The 21791-nt window shown below is 42.2% G+C and overlaps 1 protein-coding gene across 1 annotated transcript in view; it reads right to left on the reverse strand.

Annotated features, from left to right (window-relative positions):
• rims1a (regulating synaptic membrane exocytosis 1a) overlaps window positions 1-21791 on the reverse strand; it is a 172606-nt gene that overhangs the window by 15793 nt on the left and 135022 nt on the right. Inside the window, exons 11-12 of the mRNA XM_069886157.1 lie at window positions 20556-20665; window positions 13719-13820 (exon numbers count right to left, since the gene is read on the reverse strand). Of these exons, the coding sequence (XP_069742258.1) occupies window positions 13719-13820; window positions 20556-20665 (212 nt within the window). The remainder of the gene's footprint in view (window positions 1-13718; window positions 13821-20555; window positions 20666-21791) is intronic.

Raw genomic sequence — 21791 nt, forward strand, 5'->3', positions numbered from 1 at the left:
TTTCCAATTTTTCTACCAATGCTGTCTAAACCTCTTGGTACTTCGAACAATTCCATCAGATGGCTCTCTACTTTATGGATAATCCCAGATCCTTCAGCCTTTTCCGGTTACATCACATTCCATTAAGTCTTTTCTGTACCCTCTCCAATGCTTTCGCATTCTTGCTATGGTGAAGAGGTGATACTCCAGTTGTGGCCAAACAAGGGTTTGTCCTGCCTTTCTTCACTATGTTATGAAACCACATTCTCCATCTCTCCATCATCAGGATTTGTGCAAAATTGGCCCAGGTTTCTCTATTCCTCCTATGCTGTGAGCATTTTATTGCCTATCTTCATTTTCCTACCAAATTCTATCTTTGCACAAAACTTCATCTGCCTTGAGTCTGCCCATGCCACAGCCCTGTCCATATCCTCCTCACCATTCCCAAGTTTTGTGCTCTCTGTAAATTGTGAGGCTATCTCATGTACACTCAAATTCATTTTACTGGAATGCATTTGGAAATTCAACATTGTCAGCACCCATTCTCGGGGAACATGGGAGTCCCCCTTATCCCAATTTGATAAATAAATGTTCACAATGTCTGTTATCTGTAACTGAACTAAGTTAATATCCTTGCTGCCTCTGCTTCTTTCATTCCAAGGCTTCCTTCTTGCAGATGAGCACTCAATCAAATGTCCTTTGCAAATCTACATATGCCACATTAGCCACCCCCTTGGTATTTCATCCAGACATTCAGTCAGTCACATTCAGTTAGTTTCAGATCTCTGACATACTTTGATGATGGTCGAGGTGCAGATCAGTGGCTGTAGCTGTTAACTTCATACAGGGTTATCATTTCTAATAACTTCACCATCAAAGTTAAACTGAGAAAGCAACCTTCCTCTACTTACATATTATGACCACACTGGAGGCTATTTTGCCCAATTTTGGGATGGAAATCCAAGTACAAATGGTTCTTACAGGGCTTAGTCTGTCTTTCTGGAAGTGTGAGAACAGTGACAAGACAGATTGAAGCTCCAGCATTAGAAAGGTCATCATGAAAGGTGAGAGTTACAGTGTTGGGGGAGCCCCAGAACTTCTGAAGACAAAGAGATTGGACACATGATGACACTATGTTCAGACACATAACAAACAAATAAGTAAATGATGCAAGATAAACAGTCTGTGGAGAGGTAAAAATCTGCACATTACTAATTTCTAACAATGGTTAGATTAAGTTTAAGTTTGGGTTTTAAGATCATTCAAGTAATCAAAGTGATTCTGGATTGAAATAGGCCATTTGACCCACAGAGTCCACACTGACTATGAAATATCCTCAGTGAGCAGGATTAATGGCAACCCTGAAGCATTTTATACTTGTTGAAACCAAGAGGATAACTAGGGAAAGGATAGGACCACTCAATGACAAAGGAAAGATTTATGGAGTGGGCGATGTGCAAAATGAGTACATTTGGCCTCACTAATGCCTTAAACAACTTCAACATAGCATATTAGAGAGCATACTTAGGGATTGGATTTATGCATATTTGCAACCCATTCTTGGTTCTGTCTATCAGATCAATCAGCAGGCTCATCTATATAATCTTCTTCTTCCTCAGATACATTGATGAAGCTCAGAAAACAATTCAATAATGCAACCCCAATAGGATGTTCTGTCTTCTCTTTCCAATTTTGTTGTTCCTGGCATTGATTGGATCATTCTTTCCTCTGCCAGGTAGCGTAGAGCTCAGGAATAAGAGAGGTATAAATTACTATGATGGGAGTTATACAATAGGTCTCCCAATAGCCAGCAGGGGATAGAGGAATAGATATACAGGCAGATCATGGAAAGATGTAAAAATAAGAAGTGATAGGTAACTTTAATTTCCCCAATATAGACTGCGATTCCTTCAGTAACTTGCAGGGAAAAGCCTGCGCATGTAGATTTTCACCAAGGGTATGGTAAAATAAAACAAGCTACGAACACGACTCCAGGCTCAAGGTCATTTTTATAACGAGTGTGTCTGAATCCAACACAACATGGTGTCAGAAGTGGACCTTTGAGTCACAGAGAGAAGGACAGGGTGTGAAAGAATAAAAGTGAAGGAGGTGAACTAAGATGGAGGACACGTGGAGGCATCTGAATTGGGCGTGGAGGCTCCTCCAATGACAACTTTCACAATAAAACCTCCAGAGCCCTTCAACTTCTCAAAGCCACAGGAGTGGGAAAAGCGGATATGAGCACTTCAGACTGGCAAGTAATTTAAATAATTCCTCTGAATCTGGTATACTGCATGGGGGATGAGGCTGACAGCGCGCTACGAGGCTTAGACTTCACAAGCGTGCATTGGGAGCAGTATGGTGCAGTATGGAGAGGGTTCGATTATTATTTTGTGCTTAAGAAGAATGTGTGAAATTAAACGAGAGAATGCAGCACCTGCAGACACAGTAGACGCGTTCATTCCAGCCTTGTATGCACCGGCAGAGAACTGCGAATATGGGGATCTGCACGACGAGCTCTTACATGATAGAATAGTAGTGGGTCTAAGAGATTCATCACTGTCAGAGAGGATGCAACTCGACAAAGACCTCGCCCTCATGAAAGCAGTCACAATGGCTAGACAGTCAGAGGCGATAAAGCACCAGCAAACCAACTTACGAGAAATTTGTGCAAGCGAATTAACAGTAGACACAGTGCAACTTGAGAGGAAGACAGCAGAAGTTTAAAGGCAAATGGCAGGCATCAGGACAGCAAGAAGTTAAAACAATGATGCAGAGCAAAGTAGAGCATAAGACATGCCCCAAGTGTAGAGAACTACCGTTCCACCCAGCATTTCAATGCCCCGCCAGGAGTGCAGAGTGCCACAGCTGCAGCAAAGGAGGACACTACGGAAAAGTCTGTAGGTCAACCTGCATGGTGAATGAGGTAGTGGAGGACATGGACAGATTGTTCCTCAGAGAAATAGCATCAGGTGAGGAACCATGGATGGCTGACATTAACGTAGGAGGCAGCAAAGTGACCATCAAAATCAACACACGTGCCGATGTTACAGCCATTCCTGAGCAGGTGTTCAAAAGAAGACAGAAGCTACTGTATGGTCTGGTGAGGAGTGAAATTGATGATCCTGTGATCGGCAAAAGAAATGCTCTCATACAGAGAGCACCACAGAAAAAGTGTTCGTGATGAGAGACTTAAAAGCGGCGCTGTTGAGCATACCAGCTTCGGTGAGACTCAAGCTAGTGGCCAGATTGGATGCCCTAAATCAGGAAGGCATACCCCAAACATTGCAATGGACTCAGGCTAGTACAAAAGCCACACATCATTAAACTCAAGCCTGATGTGAAATCATTTTCACTGAAGGTACCTCGAAGGGTCCCATTGCCGCTCATGGGCAAAGTGAAGAGAGAGCTTGAAAGAATGGAGAAGCTTGGAGTTATCAGCCGCATAGAGGAGCCTACAGAGTGGTGTTGTGGCATGGTGGTAGCACCAAGAAAGAATAAAAATGTTTGCATTTGTGTGGACTTGACACCATTAAATGGATCAGTGTGCAGAGAAAAGTTTATACTTCCTTCAGTGGATCAAACCCAAGGCATGCTCACTGGTGCACAATATTTTACTAAATTGGACATGAACATGGGATTTTGGCAAATTCCTTTGTCCAAAGAATCAGCTCTCTACACGACATTCATCATGCCATTTGGGTGTTACTATTTCAACTGCCTACCCTTTGGTATCTCTCTGATCCTGAACACTTCCAGAACAGAATGGTGACCGAGGCTATCGCAGGCCTGGAAGGAGTTGTCTGTCACATGGACAATATCCTCATTTGGTGGACTACGAAGGACCAACATGACACAAGGGTCCATGCAGTCCTAGAAGGAGCAGAAAAGGCAGGGGTCACTCTCAACATGGTGAAGTGCATGTTTGGAAGGAGGCAAGTGAAATTTCTGAGGTACATCTTCTCAGCAGATGGCATGAGACCAGACCCAGACAAGACAAGAGCTGTGCAGGACATGAAGGAGCTGACAAACATTAGTGAACTCAGATGTTTCCCTGGTATGGTGAACCAACTCGAGAAGTTTCATACCAAACCTGACTGAAAACGACAAACCACTGAAAGACCTGTTGTCCAATAAAAACCAGCGGAGCTGGGGACATGAGCAACAGAGGACATTTCGTAACCTCAAGCAAGAATTATCATCCACATTGGTACTTCAGTTGTATGATCCAAATAGGCAACTGAAAATATCAGCTGACACTTCATCATATAAACTGGGAGCAGTATTACTACAGAAGAATGGAGACAATTGTCCACCAGTCGCTTATGCTTCCAGATCACTAACAGAGACAGGGCAACGGTACACGTGGCTGGAAAAAGAGGCATTGGTACTGACTTGGGCTTGCGAGAGATTCAACGGTTTTATTTTGGGGCTACAGTTCGACCACAAGCCACTTGAGTCTGCTAGGTGGGCAAGCGCTGGATTCGCCGCCGCCACAGATACAGAGATTCTGGATGAGGCTGATGAGATACTCATACACAATCTCACACACACCTGGGAAGAACCTCACAACTGTGGATACACTCTCTCACTTCCCACTGCGAGATGGAACTATGTGTGCTGACTGACACCAATATTTATGTAGAGATGGTGATGGAAGACCTCCCAACAAGTGGCAGTTTCCTGACAAAGCTCTGAGAGCAATTATGTGCTGACAATGTGTGCGCGCATGTCATGAAATACTGCACTGGAGGCTGGCCAGACAGAAACCAGTTACAAGGACCAGTCCAACACTACTGGCAAGAGAGGGGCGTTTGAGTGTGCACAATGGACTACTCCTGCGTCGTATGAAATTAGTTATTCTAGCTAACATGCGGAACGAGGTACTCGAGAGAATACATGAGGGCCACCAGGGGGTTGTAAAGTGTCAGGAACATGTCATTCAAACAGTGTGGTGGCCAGGTCAGAGTAATAAAATAAGCAAAATTGTCTTGGGGTGTTGAGAGTGCATCCAGGAAAGGACAAACATAAGATAACTACTGATGCCAAGTAAATTCCCTGATAGGCCAAGGCAAAAACTTAGTGCGGAATTATTTACTCTTGGAGAAAACACATACTTATTAGTGGTGGACTATTTCTCTCGATTTATAGAAATAGCACAAATAAGCCTGACATGCACTACGAATGTAATTGTTCATTTAAAATCGATGTTTGCATGGCATGGCATTCCAGAGATATTAGTAAGCAACAATGGTCCACAATTCTCTGCACAAAACATGAAAGTCTTCACAGCGATTATGGCTTTGAGCATGTGACCAGTAGCCCTAAGTATCCACAAAGCAATGGTGAGGCAGCGCAAGCAGTACAAACAGTGAAGAACCTGCTCAAGAAAGCAAAAGACCCTTACTGTGCACGATTGGCATAGAGAGCCATATCACTGAGCAACGGCTACAGTCCAGCCCAATTGCTCATGGGACTTCACCTTCACACAACTCTCCCAACCCTTCCAGAGAGGTTGCAGCTGGAGCTCCCAGACTTGCTACAAGTTCAGAATGAGGAGAGGGAGAAGAGGTGTAAGAATGCAAAGTGGTATAATGAGAGACACAGAAAGAGTGACCTGGAAAAGCTGGCACCAGAAGATGGGATGTGGATCTTTGATGCAAGACAGCAAGGTTGATGCATGATCATTTAACCAAAAGACTGAAGTAACAGGAGCTGAAGGCTTTATTAGCAAGAGATGGACAGGACCCTTTGAGTTGCTGGCTCACACTGACCTGGGCTCGAACTGGGGGCAGGGTTGTGGCATAACAGTCTTTATGGGGATAAAGGGGAGGAGTCATGAGCTGGCCAGAGAGAGCAGGGTCAAACATGTAAGGTCATTGCATTTGTTTCACCACATTCACCCCATCTTTTTAAAAAGAAGTCCCGAGCGAGAGTGGTGTGGTGCAGTCAGGTGCCCTCATAGGTTCAGTCTGTCCAGCAGACTCCTGTTACTGATGTACTTCTGGTGGTGTGGTGATGTGGTGACCTCTGTTGGTTGTGACTGTTTCACCTTGGATGGCCCGGTTGGGGTGCTTGGTTGAGCCGGGAGGCGGGCACGTGTGTGGCAGCTGATAGGTTGGCTGAGGTGCTGGGGATATGGGTCTGAGGCCCTTGAGAGGATACCCAACTGTTGGCTGCGGGGGGGGGGGGGGTCCAGATGCCCCCGTATCAGGTCCCAGATGGATACTGTGTCCTCACATCCATACGGGAATGCCATGTAGGCATACTGTGAGTTAGCATGGAGCAGCTGGACCCTCTTGACCAGCAGGTTGGACTTAGATGTCCTCACATGCTTTCGAAGTAGGACCAACATCAGCCAGGTAGGTAAAGTAGTTCCTGATGCTGATCTTTTGGGGAATGTAAAAAGTCTCTCATGAGGTGTCTTGAACACAGGAGAGACTGGATGGTGTGAAGGGCCTCTGGGAGGACTTCTTGCCAGTGGGAGACGGGGAGGCCCTTGGACTTTAAGGCCCGTGGTACTGCCTTCCAGACTGTGCTGTTCTCCCGCTCCACCTGGCTGTTCCCTTTGGTGTTATTGCTGGTGGTCCGGCTAGAGGCAATGCCCTTGGACAGCAAAAATCGGTGCAGCTCGTCGTTCATCAAGGACGTATCCCTGTCGCTGTGGGCATATCCGAAAATGGTAAACAGGTTGTTCAGAGCCTTTATGACGCTGGCTGCAGTTATGTCTGGGCAAAGGATGGTGAAGGAGAAACGCGAGTATTCATCGATGATTGTGATAAACCACGTTGTGGTTTGTGGAGGGTAGGGGTCCTTTGAAGTCCATACTCAGATGTTCAAAGGGGCGAGTGGCCTTGATCAGGTGTGACCTTTCGGGCTGTTAGAAGCAATGCAAACCTGGCAATTTCTGATCAGCGTCCTGATATCCTCAATAGAATAGGGAAATTACAGGCCTTGATGAAGTGAATAAAGCGAGTGATCCCAAGGTGGCAGTGCCTGCAATCGGTCCATCTGCATGCGCACTGGCACACTTCCCTCGAAAGAGGGTGTCAGGAGGCTCGTTGAGCTTTCCGGACCAGTAGTATATGTCATAGTTGTAGGTGGAGAGCTCAATTCTCCACCTCAGGATTTTATCGTTTTTGATTTTATCCTGCTGTTGATTGTTGAACATGAAAGCAACTGCCCATTGGTCAGTCAGTAGGTAAAATGCTTACTGGCAAGGTAATGCCTCCAGTGCCGCACTGCTTCAACAATAGACTGGGCCTCTTTCTCGATGGAGGAGTGCCAGATTTCAGGACCCTGGAGGGTGCGCAAGAAAAATGCGATGGGCCTGCTTGCCTGGTTAAGTGTGGTGGCCAGGGCAAAGTCCAATGCATCACTCTCCTCCTGGAATGGGGTGGATTCATCCATGTGTGCATTGTGGCCTTTGCAATGTCAGCTTTGATCCGGTCGAGTGCTTTGTGGGCTTCTGCCGACAGGGGAAAACGGTGGTCCTGATGAGGGGATGGGTCTTCTCTGAATAGCTAGGGACCCACTGAGTCTAATAAGAGAAGAACCCCAGACACCTTTTCAAGGCCTTGCGGCAATGGGGGAGAGGGAGTTCTAACAGTGGGCACATGCAGTCAGGGTCAAGGCTGATGACTCCATTCTCCACGACACAGAATGTGTTTCTTCAGAAACATCCTAGGGAATAGAGATTATTCTTTTTATTCTAATAGATTTGGTTCAAATTCTAGAATTCATTTATTTTTACTTTCAGTTCAAAATCAATCAAGAGTTTTGAACATTGATTATAAACCAAGAATAATGTCTGATCATTCTCCATTATTGATGGAATTGGAATTCACTGAAAAACAGTAATCTGTATATAGATGCAGATTCATTTTTTTGTTGTTAAAAAGGGAAGATTTTCATGTTTTTATATGACAGCATATTAAATTATTTTGTGACAAAAATTTACAGTCAATGGAGTATAAATTTGTTATTTGGGATGCATTAAAAGCATATTTGAGAGAACAGATTATAAATTTTACTTCAAAAATTAAAAAATTAGATAAATTAGAAAAATAAATAACAGTATTGGAAAAAGATATTAAAAAATTACCATCAGAGGATAAACATAGACATTTAATTAATAAAAGGTTACAATATAATCCAATGTTGACTTATACAACAGAAAAAATTATTCTTAGTCTAAACAGAAATATGAATTGGGGAAAGATCTCAAAGTTTTGGCATGTCAATTTAAAGCAGAACAAACTTCGTGAACAATTAAGGCTGTACATCAGGATTATAAGAAAATGACATTTAAACCACAAGAAATAAATGAAACTTTTTGGGAATTACTTGAAAAATGATACATTTCAGAATCACTACAGGATGAAACTATTATAGATAATTATTTGTCGCAAATAACACTGACCAGATTAACTGAGTTAGACAATGACAATTTGAATGGACCATTTACTGAACAAGAAGTTAAAAAAGCACTTAATTGTTTACAGAATAATAAGTTTCCTGGAGAGGATGGATTCACTGTGGAATTTTATAAATAATTTAAATATTTAATAATTCCTTTATTTATGCAGGTAAATAGAATAAGCTTTTAAGCTACATGTTCTTCTAGAAACTTTCTCTACAGTGATAATTCCAGTTATTCCTAAAAAAGACAGATCCATTAAAACCAGCTTCATATAGAGCTATTTCATTGTTAAATGTTGATTATAAAATTGCAATAAAGATATTAGCAAATAGCATAAATAATTGTCTTCCTGAATTAATACATATGGCTCAAATGGGATTTGTTAAAAAAAGATTGTGACAGATTAGAGATATGTTTTAAAGGAGATAAATTGGGGTAGGTTTTTTTTATTATAGGTCACATGCAAACATTTCAAAACAGATCTCATTTAAAATACTAGAGCTCTGCTCAAGCTAGACAGGCCGGCTCCAAGACCCTTTGCAAAAGCTTTGGGAAATGCCCAAGAGACTTCATTTATGGATTGTTGTTTTGAAAAGCAACAGATGAAAGAACTTGGAGGAGTAGGTTCAGAGCCTCAGGCTGTCTGAGAGTGCTGTTTGCTGTTCTAAAAGGGTCATGTGGTTTTTGCAAGCAGAAAGAGTTGAACAGTTTTTTTTCGTCTGAGAGAGCGAGAGAGAGAGATTAGTTCTGCAGTTTTACAGTCAGCAGCAGTAGCAGCTAGGATTGGAACAGGACAAGTTGGAAAGCTTATGGAAAAACCCCATTTTGAAGATGGGTTGTGAGTGCTTAGTTCAGCCTGGTCAAATCCCTTGTGATTCATACAAGAGGAGAGGACTGGCTGCCTAATGTTTCACTTGAAATAAAAGAAACAAAAAGGAACTGTGGTGACCTGAAAGAAGGAGGTTATCATCTGGAAAATCCTGATGTGGCAAGTTTCTTTGGCAAGACACTGAAGTGGCTGATTAAAAAGAATCAGTTTTGGATGTCCAGCATAAAACAAATCTCTCTCTGAAAACCGACAAGAACCTTCCTGAGCAGTAACCATCTACCTTTCAAACACCAAAGCCTGGTGAACTTCATAAATGTTAAATTCTGTGCACAGTATAAGAATTGCCTGCAACCAGTACACTTGGAGGAATGAGAAATGAGATTGGACTGTGAATCAAATAGCTTTTCTGAACTTACACACATATTATGTATACGTGCACTTAGAATTAGAAGTTAGGTTAGTTAAGTCAATAGTGATAAGTTAAAGTGTGATTCTGTTTTCATGGTTTAAAGATAATTAAAAGCAACTTTTGTTGAAGTAACCATTTGTCTTGGTGAATATTTATTGCTGCTGGGTTTTGGGGTCCTCTGGGCTCGTAACAAGACAAACTTCTGAAAATATAGTAAGATTATTAAGTAAAATTCATTTAGCATAAAAAAGGATTTAAACATTGTAGTTGCATTGGATGAAGAAAAAAACTTTTGATAGATTAGAATGGGTTTTTTTATTTAAAGTTTTAAGTAAATTTGGCTTTGGATTTAATTTTGTAAATTGGATTAAAGCACTTTATAGAAGTCTAAAGTTAAAGTAATAAATAATGGGAAGATATCACAATCATTTAATTTGACTAGATCAAGTAGACAAGGATGCCCTTCATCTCTGGCTTTGTTCGCTTTGGCTATAGAACCTCTTGCACACATGATCTGTATAGATCAACAGTTAAAAGGTTTTATGGTAAATCAAACTGAACATAAGATCAGTTTATTTGCAGAAGATGTGTTGGTATATTTAATTCAACCACAAATAGACTTTCTACACAATTGATAGATTATGGAAGAGTCTCTGCTTATAAAATAAATTGGGATAAAAGTGAAGTAATGGAATTAGTACAAGGTGATTATTCACAATGTCAAAAAGATATTCAATTTAAATGGACTGATGTGGAATTAAGTATTTATGAATACATATAGATAATAATTTGAAAAAAATTATATAAATTAAATTATATTCTGTTACTTAAGAAAATAAATGAAGATTTGAAAAAATGGATAAACTTACCTATAACTTTAATTGGAAGGGTTAATTGTATTAAAATGAATATTTTTTCTGAGAATTTAATACCTGTTTCAGATTTTACTAATTTCTGTACCTCAATTTTGTTTTTCCAGGAATTATAAACAAGTTAGGAAATTTCTTTGCAAAGGTAAGATGGCAAGAATATTGTTAGAAAATTTAACATGGAAATATGAATGAGATGGATTACAACTTCCTAATTTTAAGAATATTATAAAGCAGCACAATTAAAGTTTCTTGCTCCTTTATTTGGAAATACTAAACCGTCATGGGTGAAAATTGAGTTAAATAAAATTGAAGAAAGTATACCTGATGAATTTATTTATAAATGGGAGCCAAGGTTAATGGTTGCTGACAGAGATGCTCCATTATTGAAACAATTGATTAATATTTGGAATAAGATTTAAGTTTGAAAATGATGGGTCTTTTGTCAGCAAAAATCTCATTAATTAATCCTTGAGGCAGCTGCTACACACACAGAAACACACCACTGGACATGGTGGAGATTTCAGTTTATTTGAATTTTGCATGCCCCTTTAAGGCCAACAGGAGTTCCGTCTTGCGTTGTGGTGAATCACCATGTTGCCCGGGGCACGAGCTGTGGCCTAAGTCACGAGGCAATGAGCAAGCCCCAATGGTGCCATCTTTCTGCAGCTGCCCCGCCAGCAAGGCAGTACAAGAGGGGCCGGTTCATTCTTAGAGATGTGCGCCGCCACAATATCCCGCATAATACTCTTTTTTGTTTCTTTCAATTGAGACCTTATTTAAGAGAGAAATTAGGACCAGATACGGTATTAAAAAATCCTACAAATTTAGAACAGCTGATTGTTGATGGAACTGTTAAGAAGTTTATCTCAATAGCATATATGAAATTACAAGGGAAAGTACCTAAATTAGGTTTATTTAAGTCAAGGGAAAGATGGAAGCAAGATTCAAATATATCGATAGATCAATAAATTTGTGTAAAGAGGTTATGTCTAATACAATTAATGTGAGATATAGATTACTTCATTATAATTTTTTACAGCAGTTATATATTACATCTCCGAAATTGGATATATCAGATCAATGTTTTAGATGTGGTGAAGATATTGAAACTTTTCTTCATTCTACATGGTCTTGTTCAAAAGTAAAATCTTTCTGGATTTCCATTAGTAAATTTTTGCAACAAGTTACAGTTGTTTTTTCATTGAATCCTGAGTTATTTGTGATGGGGAATTTTGAAAATATAATTCCTAAATTACATTTAACAGATTCTCAGTTGAAATTTGTTTAATTAGCTCTGGTGATAGCAAGGAAATATATAGCTATTACCTGGAAATCAGATGTTTCTTTAACACTAGGATGATGGCAAACAGAGATTCAAAGTTGTATTCTATCAGAAAAAAATTACATACAATTTGAGAGGTAACTATTCTATATTTTTACAGATTTGGAGACTGTATGTTTGAACATTAGGTTTGAATTTATAAATAATTCCTTTAAACCTCCGGACAGAGAAGTCTTCTCTTAATAAATAAATAATGTTTTCTTGTGAAATGTTTTTGGAATCGTGGAGCATTTCCTAAAGCAATCCAATTCAATATATTTTCATATTCATTATGTTTTTCAGTAAGTTAGTTCTTTTTTGTAGTTTAGCATAGTTTTTTAGTTGGGGTAGAAGGGGTTGGGGATTTGGAGGGGGGGTTTTTAGGGTTTAGATGGAGTTCTTTTGTAGTTTTTTTCTTATTTCTTTTTCTTTATATAAATCAACACGTATTTAATCAATAACGCTGTAACTGTGATATATGTTTTTTTAAATTTGTCACATATGTGTTGATCTTAAATAAAATATTTTAAACAGAATCAGGAGGATTAAAAGGGGTCATAAAAATGACCTTGGCAAATAGAATTAAAGAAAATCCTAAGTATTTGATGCATATATTTTAAACAAGATATTATCTGGGGAGGGGTAGGAGAACTCAAGGACAAAGGAGAGAATTTATGCCTGGAGTCAGAGGATGTGGTGAGGTACTAAAAGTGTACATCATATCAGTACTCACCAAGGACAAGTACTCAGAGGATAGTGACATCAGGGGGAGGTTAGGCTGATATTCCTGGGCATTTTTATATCAAGAAGGTGGTGGTGTTAGGTCTCTAGAACCACATTCATGCTAATAAGTCCACAGAGTTTGATGGGATTTATCCCATGTTTTAAAAGAAAAGACATGAGTCTTGACAGAGATTTTTGTATAATTTTTAAACCACAGGCAACTTTCAGAAATAGATTATTAGGATAATAAGCAGAGGATTATTATAGATAGTTGGTAAGGATTTGAGAGGGGGTTGTGTCATGTCTTAAAGGAGTTTTTTGAGAAGGTGATGAAGGTGATTGATAAGGCAAGGCATGTTGTGTAAAATTACTTCAGTGAAGCTTCAACAAAGTCCTTTTCAGTAGAATGATCCAGAAGACTAAAGCGAAAGGGATCCACAATGACTTGGTAAAGTTGGCTACAAACTGGCTTGGGCATTGAAGGCAGAGAATGTTATTCTGACTGGAGGTCTGGAACCAGCCATGTTCTGCAAGAATTAGGGCTGGGTTCTCTGTTATTTGTGAAATATGCAATTAATTTGGACAAATATATAGGTGGGCTGATTAGAGAGTTTACAGATGACAAAAAAATCAGTAGAGTTGTGAATAGAGAGAAAGGATGTCAAAGGATTCTGCAGGGCATAGTCCTTCAGGAGCTCTGACATTCATAGTTCCATGAACATGCAACATATGTAGTTAAGGTGGTAAAGAAGGCATATGGCATACTGGGTTTCATTGGTTGGAGTATAGAGTGTTAAACTTGGCAAGTCATGTTTCAGTTGTATAAACTTTGGGAAGGGTAAGCCCCTTTCATTGGGAAAGAATAGGTCTCCTTAAGGATCAATGTGGTCATTTATGCATGGGGCCACAGCAGAAGAGCAGCATCCTCAATGAAGATTTCATGTATGTTTTATCACTTTTAAAATTTCAAACTCTATATTTTTCCTATTCATTAATTGTTAAACTTTTCATTTTCAGTTATTTGTGCCTTGTGTGCCAAAAACCTTCCCTTTAAAGTAAATTGAAGAGTCACCCCCTCAGGGAAATAGATTAGTTTAGTCTGCACGCCAGTGTGGCCAATGTGATACAGGGTGTGCTAAAGGTCAAGTGTGTGGCTGACTTACCTGGGAGCGACTTAGAGCCTGGTTTTTGACTGAGGCCTCGTGCTCGAATTACTTCAACTTCCAGCTGCCCTTTCCTGTCCAGCATCCCAATTTGAATGTCACCTGAGAAAACACAGAAATTTCAAAGACAATCTGAAGAATGCATTTGGAACTTTGGAGATGCTTATTCACAGTATATCAGACAAAGGGATTGTAGTAAACCACTGTTGTATGTATTTGTTTGGTTGGCCGGTTGTACTTGTGGCCCCTCCCATAGGCTCCTCTACAAAAGTGACTGTTCAGTGCAGGACAGTTGAGCAGCATGGATGTGCTTTAGTTCTTTAGTGAACAAAAGCCTATTGGTTTCTTAACCTCAGTCTTTGAGTAACTGATGGTGCATCAATTTTATTCACTAAAAGTTTATTGTAAAGGAGCAGATCCTGAAGCCAGAAAAGCTGGAAATCGACCCTCAATCGCCTGAGGCATCTACCAACTTTGAAGTCTGGCTATGCTGGTTTGAAGCATTCCTGCAGCCATCTTCAGCCATCATGCGGTCAGAAATCGATAAACTGCAGGTACTGCACTCCTGAGTCTTCATCATGGTGTACTCCATGATCAGGGATGCCACATCATCCCAGGAGGCCACAGACATCCTTAAAGGCCAGTACCTGTGGAATATCAATGTTGTCTATGCCAGGCACCTACTAGTGGCCCACAAACAGCAAGTACCTTCAAACCCTCAGAATGACCTGTGAACGTGGCCACTTTGTGGTTACCCCAAGTGCTGCCATCTTGGGACATGACGCCACCCCTTCACTCTGCTAACCAGCTGACCACGGCAGCAGTGCTTTGTGAATGCCTCCCACCATTCTCACCTTGTTCCGTTGGTGACACAACCACAGTTGCGGTACTCCGGGACCCCCCCCAAGGTGCTACTTTTCCGGCCTGGGCAAGCACCAGAGGAAACGCTGACCAGCAAAGGATTCAACCTGCTCCAGCTCCAGGAAGAAGGGACACTACACCTAGCAGCACCGCATTCGGATCGTGGAGGCAGCTATCCTGGATGCCACCATCACCGGGAATCAGCAGCAACATGTGCGAACCATGGGGCTGCCATCTTGGATACCACTATCCTCCATCACAGCGACAAAGAGCAATGCAACATTGGCCTCCATCGCACTTGACCAAGACAGCCTGCATCAGCTCACCAGGTCAATGATGGACATTAAGGTAAATGGTCACGTGATGAGTTGCCTATTCAACAATGAGAGCACAGAGAGCTTCATACACCCCCAACACACTAAGGCACTTCTCCTTGCAGTAATGCCAGTGAACCAGAAGGTCTCCTTGACCTCCAGATCGCACATGGCGGATGTCTGGTGCTACTGCATAGTGACTCTAACCGTGAGCGGTACAGATGATAAAGACTTTAAATTTTTGGTAATGTTACAACTCTGTGGCACCGTGCTATTAGGACTTAATTTTCAATGTCACCTTAAAAGTGTGACCATGGAGTTCAATGGGCTCCTTCCGCCCCTCAATGTGTTTAACTGGCAATTTTCAAACCAACTGCTGCACTCCACCCACCCCTCAGCACCTAACCCCCCCCATCGTACATGGCCAACAACCCACTCACCTACCACGCATGACCTGCAGGCTCTCCACACTGTTATGAGCCATAAACCCAGCAGCAATAGATATTCACCAAGACAAATGGTTACTTAAACAAAAGTTGCTTTTAATTATCTTTAAACATGAAAACAGAATCAAACTTTAACTTATCACTATTAACTTAACTAACCTAACTTAACCCGCTTCTAATTCTAAACACACATTTATTTAATGTGCATATAAGTTCAGAAAAGTTCTTTGGCTCACAGTCCAATCTCACTTCTCATTCTTCCAAGTTCACTGGTTGCAGGCAATTCTTAGACTGTGCACAGAATTTAACATTTACAAATTTCACCAGGCTTTGGTGCTTGAAAGGCAAATGGTTACCACTCAAGAAGATTCTTGTTGGTTTTCAGAGAGAGATTTGTTGTATGCTGGACACCCAGACACTTCAGTGTATTGCTAAAGAAACTTGCCCCTTCAGGGTTCTCCAGATATTTACCTCTTTCTTTCAGGTCACCACAGAATTCCTTATTGTGGTTTCTCTTATTTCAAGTGAAACATTAGACAGCTAGTCCTCTCATCTTGCATGAACCACAAGGGCTTTGACCAGGCTAAATTAAGAACTCACAACCCATCTTCCAAATATGGTTTTCCACAAGCTTGCCAGATTGATCTGTTCCAGTCCCAGCTGTTGTTGCTGACTGTATCACTGTAGAACTGATCTTTGTGTGTGTCTCTCTCTCACACACACACACAGACACACACATAAAAGCCTGTTTGACTCTCTCTGCTTGCAAAACCACATGGCCCTCTTAGAACAGCAAGTTCCCCTTCAGACAGCATGTGGTTCTGACAAGAGATCCGGCAGAGATCATTAAGGAGGGTTTGTAAGCAGTCAATCTGCACACTGGCACAGGTCCCGCAAGACAAGGTGTCCGATGGCTAATTGTTTCCCTGGCCGGTACAAGATATTGTAATTGTAGGTGGACATTTCAATTCTCTACCTCAGTATCTTGTCGTTTTTAATTTTTCTCCGCTGCTGGTTGTTAAACATGAATGCAACTGCATGTTGATCAGTTATCAGGGTAAATCATTTACCAGCCAGGTAATGGCGCCAGTGCTGCACTGCCTCGACAATGGTTTGGGCCTCTTTCTTGATGACCAACGTCAACCGCAACCTGCCAAACTCCATCGAAGAGATCAGATCCACGACCAAGAACTGCTAGGTCTCCACTGAATGCAAACCACACTTCTACCGGCCAGACAGGGCACAATTGATAAAAGCCACCCACCCCTCTGAATGCCTCAGTGTTAACTTTAAAGGATCCCTGCCCTCCACAGATTGCAACGTGCATTTTATCTATGTCATTGACGAATACTCCCGTGTCCCATTCCTTGCTCTGATATGACTGCTGCCACAGTCATCAAGGCCCTGCACAGTCCCTTCACTCTATTCAGCTTCCCCAGCTATATCCACAGCAACCAAGGGTCATCTTTAATGAGTGATGAGCTGTGCCAATACCTGTTGTCTAGGGACATTGTCACGAGCAGGACCACTAGCTACAACCTTTGAGGGAACGAACAAGTGGAAAGGGAGAGTGCCATGGTCTGGAAGGCTGTCCTCCTGGCCTTGTGATCAAGGGGACATCCAGTCTCCCACTGGCAAAGAGGTCCTCCCAGAGTCTCTCCACACCATCAAGTCCCTTTTATGTACTGCCACGAATGCCACACCGCATGAACGTATCCTTTCCTTTCCCAGGAAATCTGCGACAGGGACCACGCTGTTGGCATGGCTGAAATCCCCAGGGCCAATCTTACTCCGTAAACATGTGAGGAGCCACAAGCCAACCCCCTGGTTGAAAGGATGCATCTCCTCCATGCCAACCCCTAATGAGCATACATGGCGTATGCTGATGGACATGAGATCATTGTCTCCGTTAGAGATTTGGCTCCTCCAGGGACCCTGGAGATATGCACTGATCACCTCACAACCCCCTCACCCCTGACCACACACAATGCACCACCCATGGTACCCTGCCTCTGCCCCAACAGAGGATACATGAGACTCATTGTTGCTTACCCACCAGCGCAGCACTGATGAGCACATACAGGTGTCCAAGACCATCCAGAACCTTGTCACTACTCCATAGTCACAACCAGTACTACAACGGTCCCAATGAACAACCAGCCGCCTGAGAGACTTAATTTGTGACTTTGTAAGCAACACTTCACCTCGCTGAGCTCTTTTTAAAAATGAGGGGTGAATGTGGTAAACCATTGTTGTATGTGTTATTCTGATTGGACACATCCATTGGCCAGCTGTGCCTGTGGCCCCTCCCACAGGCTTTTGTATAAAGGTGACTGTCCCACAGCCCCCCTCCTCAGTGCAGGATAGTTGAGCAGTATGCATGTGTCTTTTTACTTCAGTGAATAAAAGCCTATTGGTTTCTCAACCTCAGTTTTTGAGTAATTGATGGTGCATCAGGGAGCTTAAAAGACAGCTTAAGAAACATATTAATTCAGCTCAGCATGGAAGTTACATTAATCCCAAATAACCCTTCTCCAAAACATAACATTTTTCAACAAGAAAAGATCCTTCAATTAAAATTACATCACACAAGAAAATTGGGGCTACTGGTCTCTCATACTTCTGAACCCAAGGAACTCCAATACCTCAGGAACCTTTCAATCAGCATCGGGTCATATTTTGCACTGAATGACCTTTCTTGGACATGCGGTACTCCCCACCACAGAAAGTTGGTGAGGCCATTTAATGAGATTAATTCAAAAGGGAGTTCTTCTTTGGCTTGGCTTCGCGGACGAAGATTTATGGAGGGGGTAAAAGTCCACGTCTGCTGCAGGCTCGTTTGTGGCTGACAAGTCCGATGCGGGACAGGCAGACACGGTTGCAGCGGCTGCAGGGGAAAATTGGTTGGTTGGGGTTGGGTGTAGCCTAATTGGTTAAAGGGATCAAGCGCTATGGAGAGAAAGTAGGAAGAGGGTACCTGGATAGCATAATCAGCAATGATCATATTGAATGGTTGAGCAGACTTAAAGGGCTGAATGGCCTTCTCCTGCTACTATTTTCTATGATTCTCCCTGAAGGATGACCTTTGCAATTTTTTCATGCTGGAATGGACTCAGGATCACATGTGCTGTGGTATCTGCTTCACATCAATAAGCTGAGCCCCCGAGTCTCTGCAGACAGATTTAGTCCAATGTCCCTATGTACCACTACATTGATAAAGGCACCAGCTCTTGGATGAAACCTTCAATCCAGGGCCCATCACTGCACTCATGTGGACTTTAGGGCAGCTTTCAAAGACAGATGGAGAGCTATCCACACTGTCTTAGCATATTTTATTCTTCAGTCTGTATAACTAAAAATTGTCTTTCCGGACATTGCATTGGTGTTTATAAGAGTTGCTGTATGCACACTAATTGTTACCTTGTTAACCAATGGCGACCACATAGTTCAATGGCTACAAAGCATTTTGCTACTGAAGGCATCATGTGGATGAGTCTTTTCTCAAAGAAGAACAGTTCACAATAGACCAGAAGTGAGTGCCCAGCTGCTTATGCTACTTCTGTCTGACTTTCGTGCCTGATCAGTCTCACCAGGTGAGCCATGAATGCTCCCCCTCCCCCCACACAGATATCACCACTGCCAATAGATAGGGGGAAAAAAATGGTGTAAACTGAGTTCTTCCAGGCAACATACCTGGTTGCGTACTGAAGTCCTGTGCAGACCATCAGATGGAGATCCTTATGGAGATCTTCATCAAGTTCATCGTCCCCAGAACAAAGAAGTAACAGTAACAAGCCTCAATAACTACAACCCAGTGGCACTGACCTCCAGCATTATGAACTACTTGGAACATCTGGTGATGGAACGCATCAAAGTGCACTTCAGAGAATGACACCTCATACACCAGGCTTAACCTTGGGATTTAATACAATCAGGGTGAAACACAAAAGTCTGCAGATGTAGTAAAACACACTGAAATGCTGGAGGAATTCAGCCAATCTGGAAGCATCCAGAGAAAGTAAAGATAAATTACTGACAATCATACCCCAGAAGCTGGTGGTGAAACTGGCCTCGCTGAGACTCAACACCCCTCTCTGTAATTAGATTCTGGACTTTCTTACAAAAAGACCAATCTGCTTGGGTTGGAAGCAGAATATCAAGAACCATCACACTGAGCACTGGTGCATCTCAGAGCTGTGTGCTCAGCCTGCTCCTGTTCACATTACTGATGCATGACTGTAATGCCAGCTCCAGCTCCAAGAGTCATTGTTTTCAGATGACACGTCAGTAGTTGGCCTCATCAGCAAAAACAATGAGTCACACTACAGGTGGAACATCTTATAAAATGGTGCAAGAATATCAACCTGAGTTTCAATGTGGACAAGAAAAGTAGATGACTGTGGACTTTAGGAGGACCAGGGATGACCACCCTCCATTATATAATAATAGCCTGGTAGTGGCGAGAGTGGAGAGCAGCAAATTCCTCGGAGTCCACTTGAGAAGTGACCTGTTGCACATTTCCTCACTTGTCAGGAAGGCACAACAGCAACTGCACTTCTTTAGAAGGTTGAGGCGGGCAAGGAAACCGGCCACCATTCTGTCAACTTTGTACAGGAGCTTTATGGAGTGTCCTGGCCTTCTGCATCACAGTGTGGTATGGTTGCTGTAGAGCATCAGATCAGAGGTCAATGCACAGGACCATTAAAGTGGCAGAGAGGATCACTGGGGTGTCCCCCTCCCCAATCGATGTGACTTACCCGGATTGTTGTTTAAAGAGGGCTGGCAAAATCAGGGAGGGCCTCTACCATCCTGCACACTGCATCTTCTAGCTACTTCCATTGGTATTAAAGCTAGAACCATCAGGCTGAGGAACAGTTTCTTCTCACGAGCAGTGAGACTGCTGAATGACTGTTGAGTTGCTAATACAACTCTCCGAAATTCTATTTATTAATAATATTTTTTTTAATATGTGTAAATATGTAGTGTGTATGTATCATTTGGTTGTGTGTATGTTATGTCTGTATGTGTGTTTGCACAGTTTTACACGGATTGGAGAATGCTGTTTCATCAGGTTGAACTGGTATAATATGATGATAAATACACTTGAAATGACTGCCCACAGTTAAGTGGTTCCTCATAGTGGGGCCCTAGATGGCAACACTGTGCTTGGAAGCCTGTTAGTGCCCTGGGTATGGATGTAGTAAATTGTCACTTACCCATGGCTGGTGTGGCTAATGTCTGTCTTCCAACAAGCTGTGCAGGACCCAGACCATCGAGGAAGTCGCTGAATTGACTGTCAGCACCTAATCTCATCCCAGGAAATAAACTAGAACAGACAACAGCAGTTAGTGGAATAAAAATTTACAAGCCACATTGCTGCTTGTCACTGTGCGATGTCAATGAGAAGTGGATTCACAGCCAGCACAAGTGGGATGAGTGACAACCCTCTTTCCCTGATTTCCAATCCTGCATCACCTGGACTATTACCAAGAGTAAATTTTCAGTACTTCAGATATTTATTTCTCTTTCAAGCTCTCCTTCTCCACTCCAAGGAAAAACCATACCGGCTTAGTAGTTTAATTGGTCACATGGGTGTACTTAGGTGTCACATCTTCATAGCCCAGAAAGGCCAGTTATCGTATTGTATCTCCAAATTAAGCAAATTAAATTTAGGCTATCCAGTCACTTCCTGAGCCTAAAATCATCAGTTTCAGGCAATATCCTGATGAATCTCCCCTGCATCTTCTCCAGTGCAGTTACATAGAGTTCTTCAGCATGGAAACAGGCCCTTCAGCCCAAGTTGTCAATGCTGACCAATAGGCTCATTCCATTTGTTTGCATTCAGCCCAAATCCCTCTAAACCTTTCCCATTGATGTGCCTGGCTGAACATCACAATTGCCCCTGCTCCTACCATTTCTTTTGGCAGCTGATTCCATATACCCCCTCCCCCCACCCTCTGTGTGAAGAAGGTGCCCCTCAGGTCCTTGTTAACTCTTTCCCCTTTCACCTCAAATCCATGCCCTCTAGTTTTAGATTTACATTTACCTGTTCTGGGATAAAGGCCATGACTATTTACCTGAAGATTTTATAAACCTTCAAAAAATCCCCCCCCCCCCACCCCCCCAAGACTCCAGGGATAAAAGTCCCAGCCTATCCAGTCTCTCTTTATTATTTGTCCCCAATTCATGCAACACCCTTGCAAATCTTTTTTGCATCCTTTTCAGCTTAATGATCTCTTTCTTCCAGGTGACCAGGACAGTGATGTACAGTTGTATCCTGGCATTACTGCTCCTTTTCTCAATCCCCAAGCATGCCAAATGCCTTCTTCATTACCCTGTCTACATGCAATGCCACTTTCATGGAACTATATACCTATACACCCCAAAGTCAAATGTCAAAAAAAATTCCATGCAATGCTATACCTGTGCAGGCATCAGCAGATAGAAATCAA

The sequence above is a fragment of the Narcine bancroftii genome, chromosome 6 (assembly GCF_036971445.1).
Source record: "Narcine bancroftii isolate sNarBan1 chromosome 6, sNarBan1.hap1, whole genome shotgun sequence".
NCBI lineage: Eukaryota > Metazoa > Chordata > Chondrichthyes > Torpediniformes > Narcinidae > Narcine > Narcine bancroftii.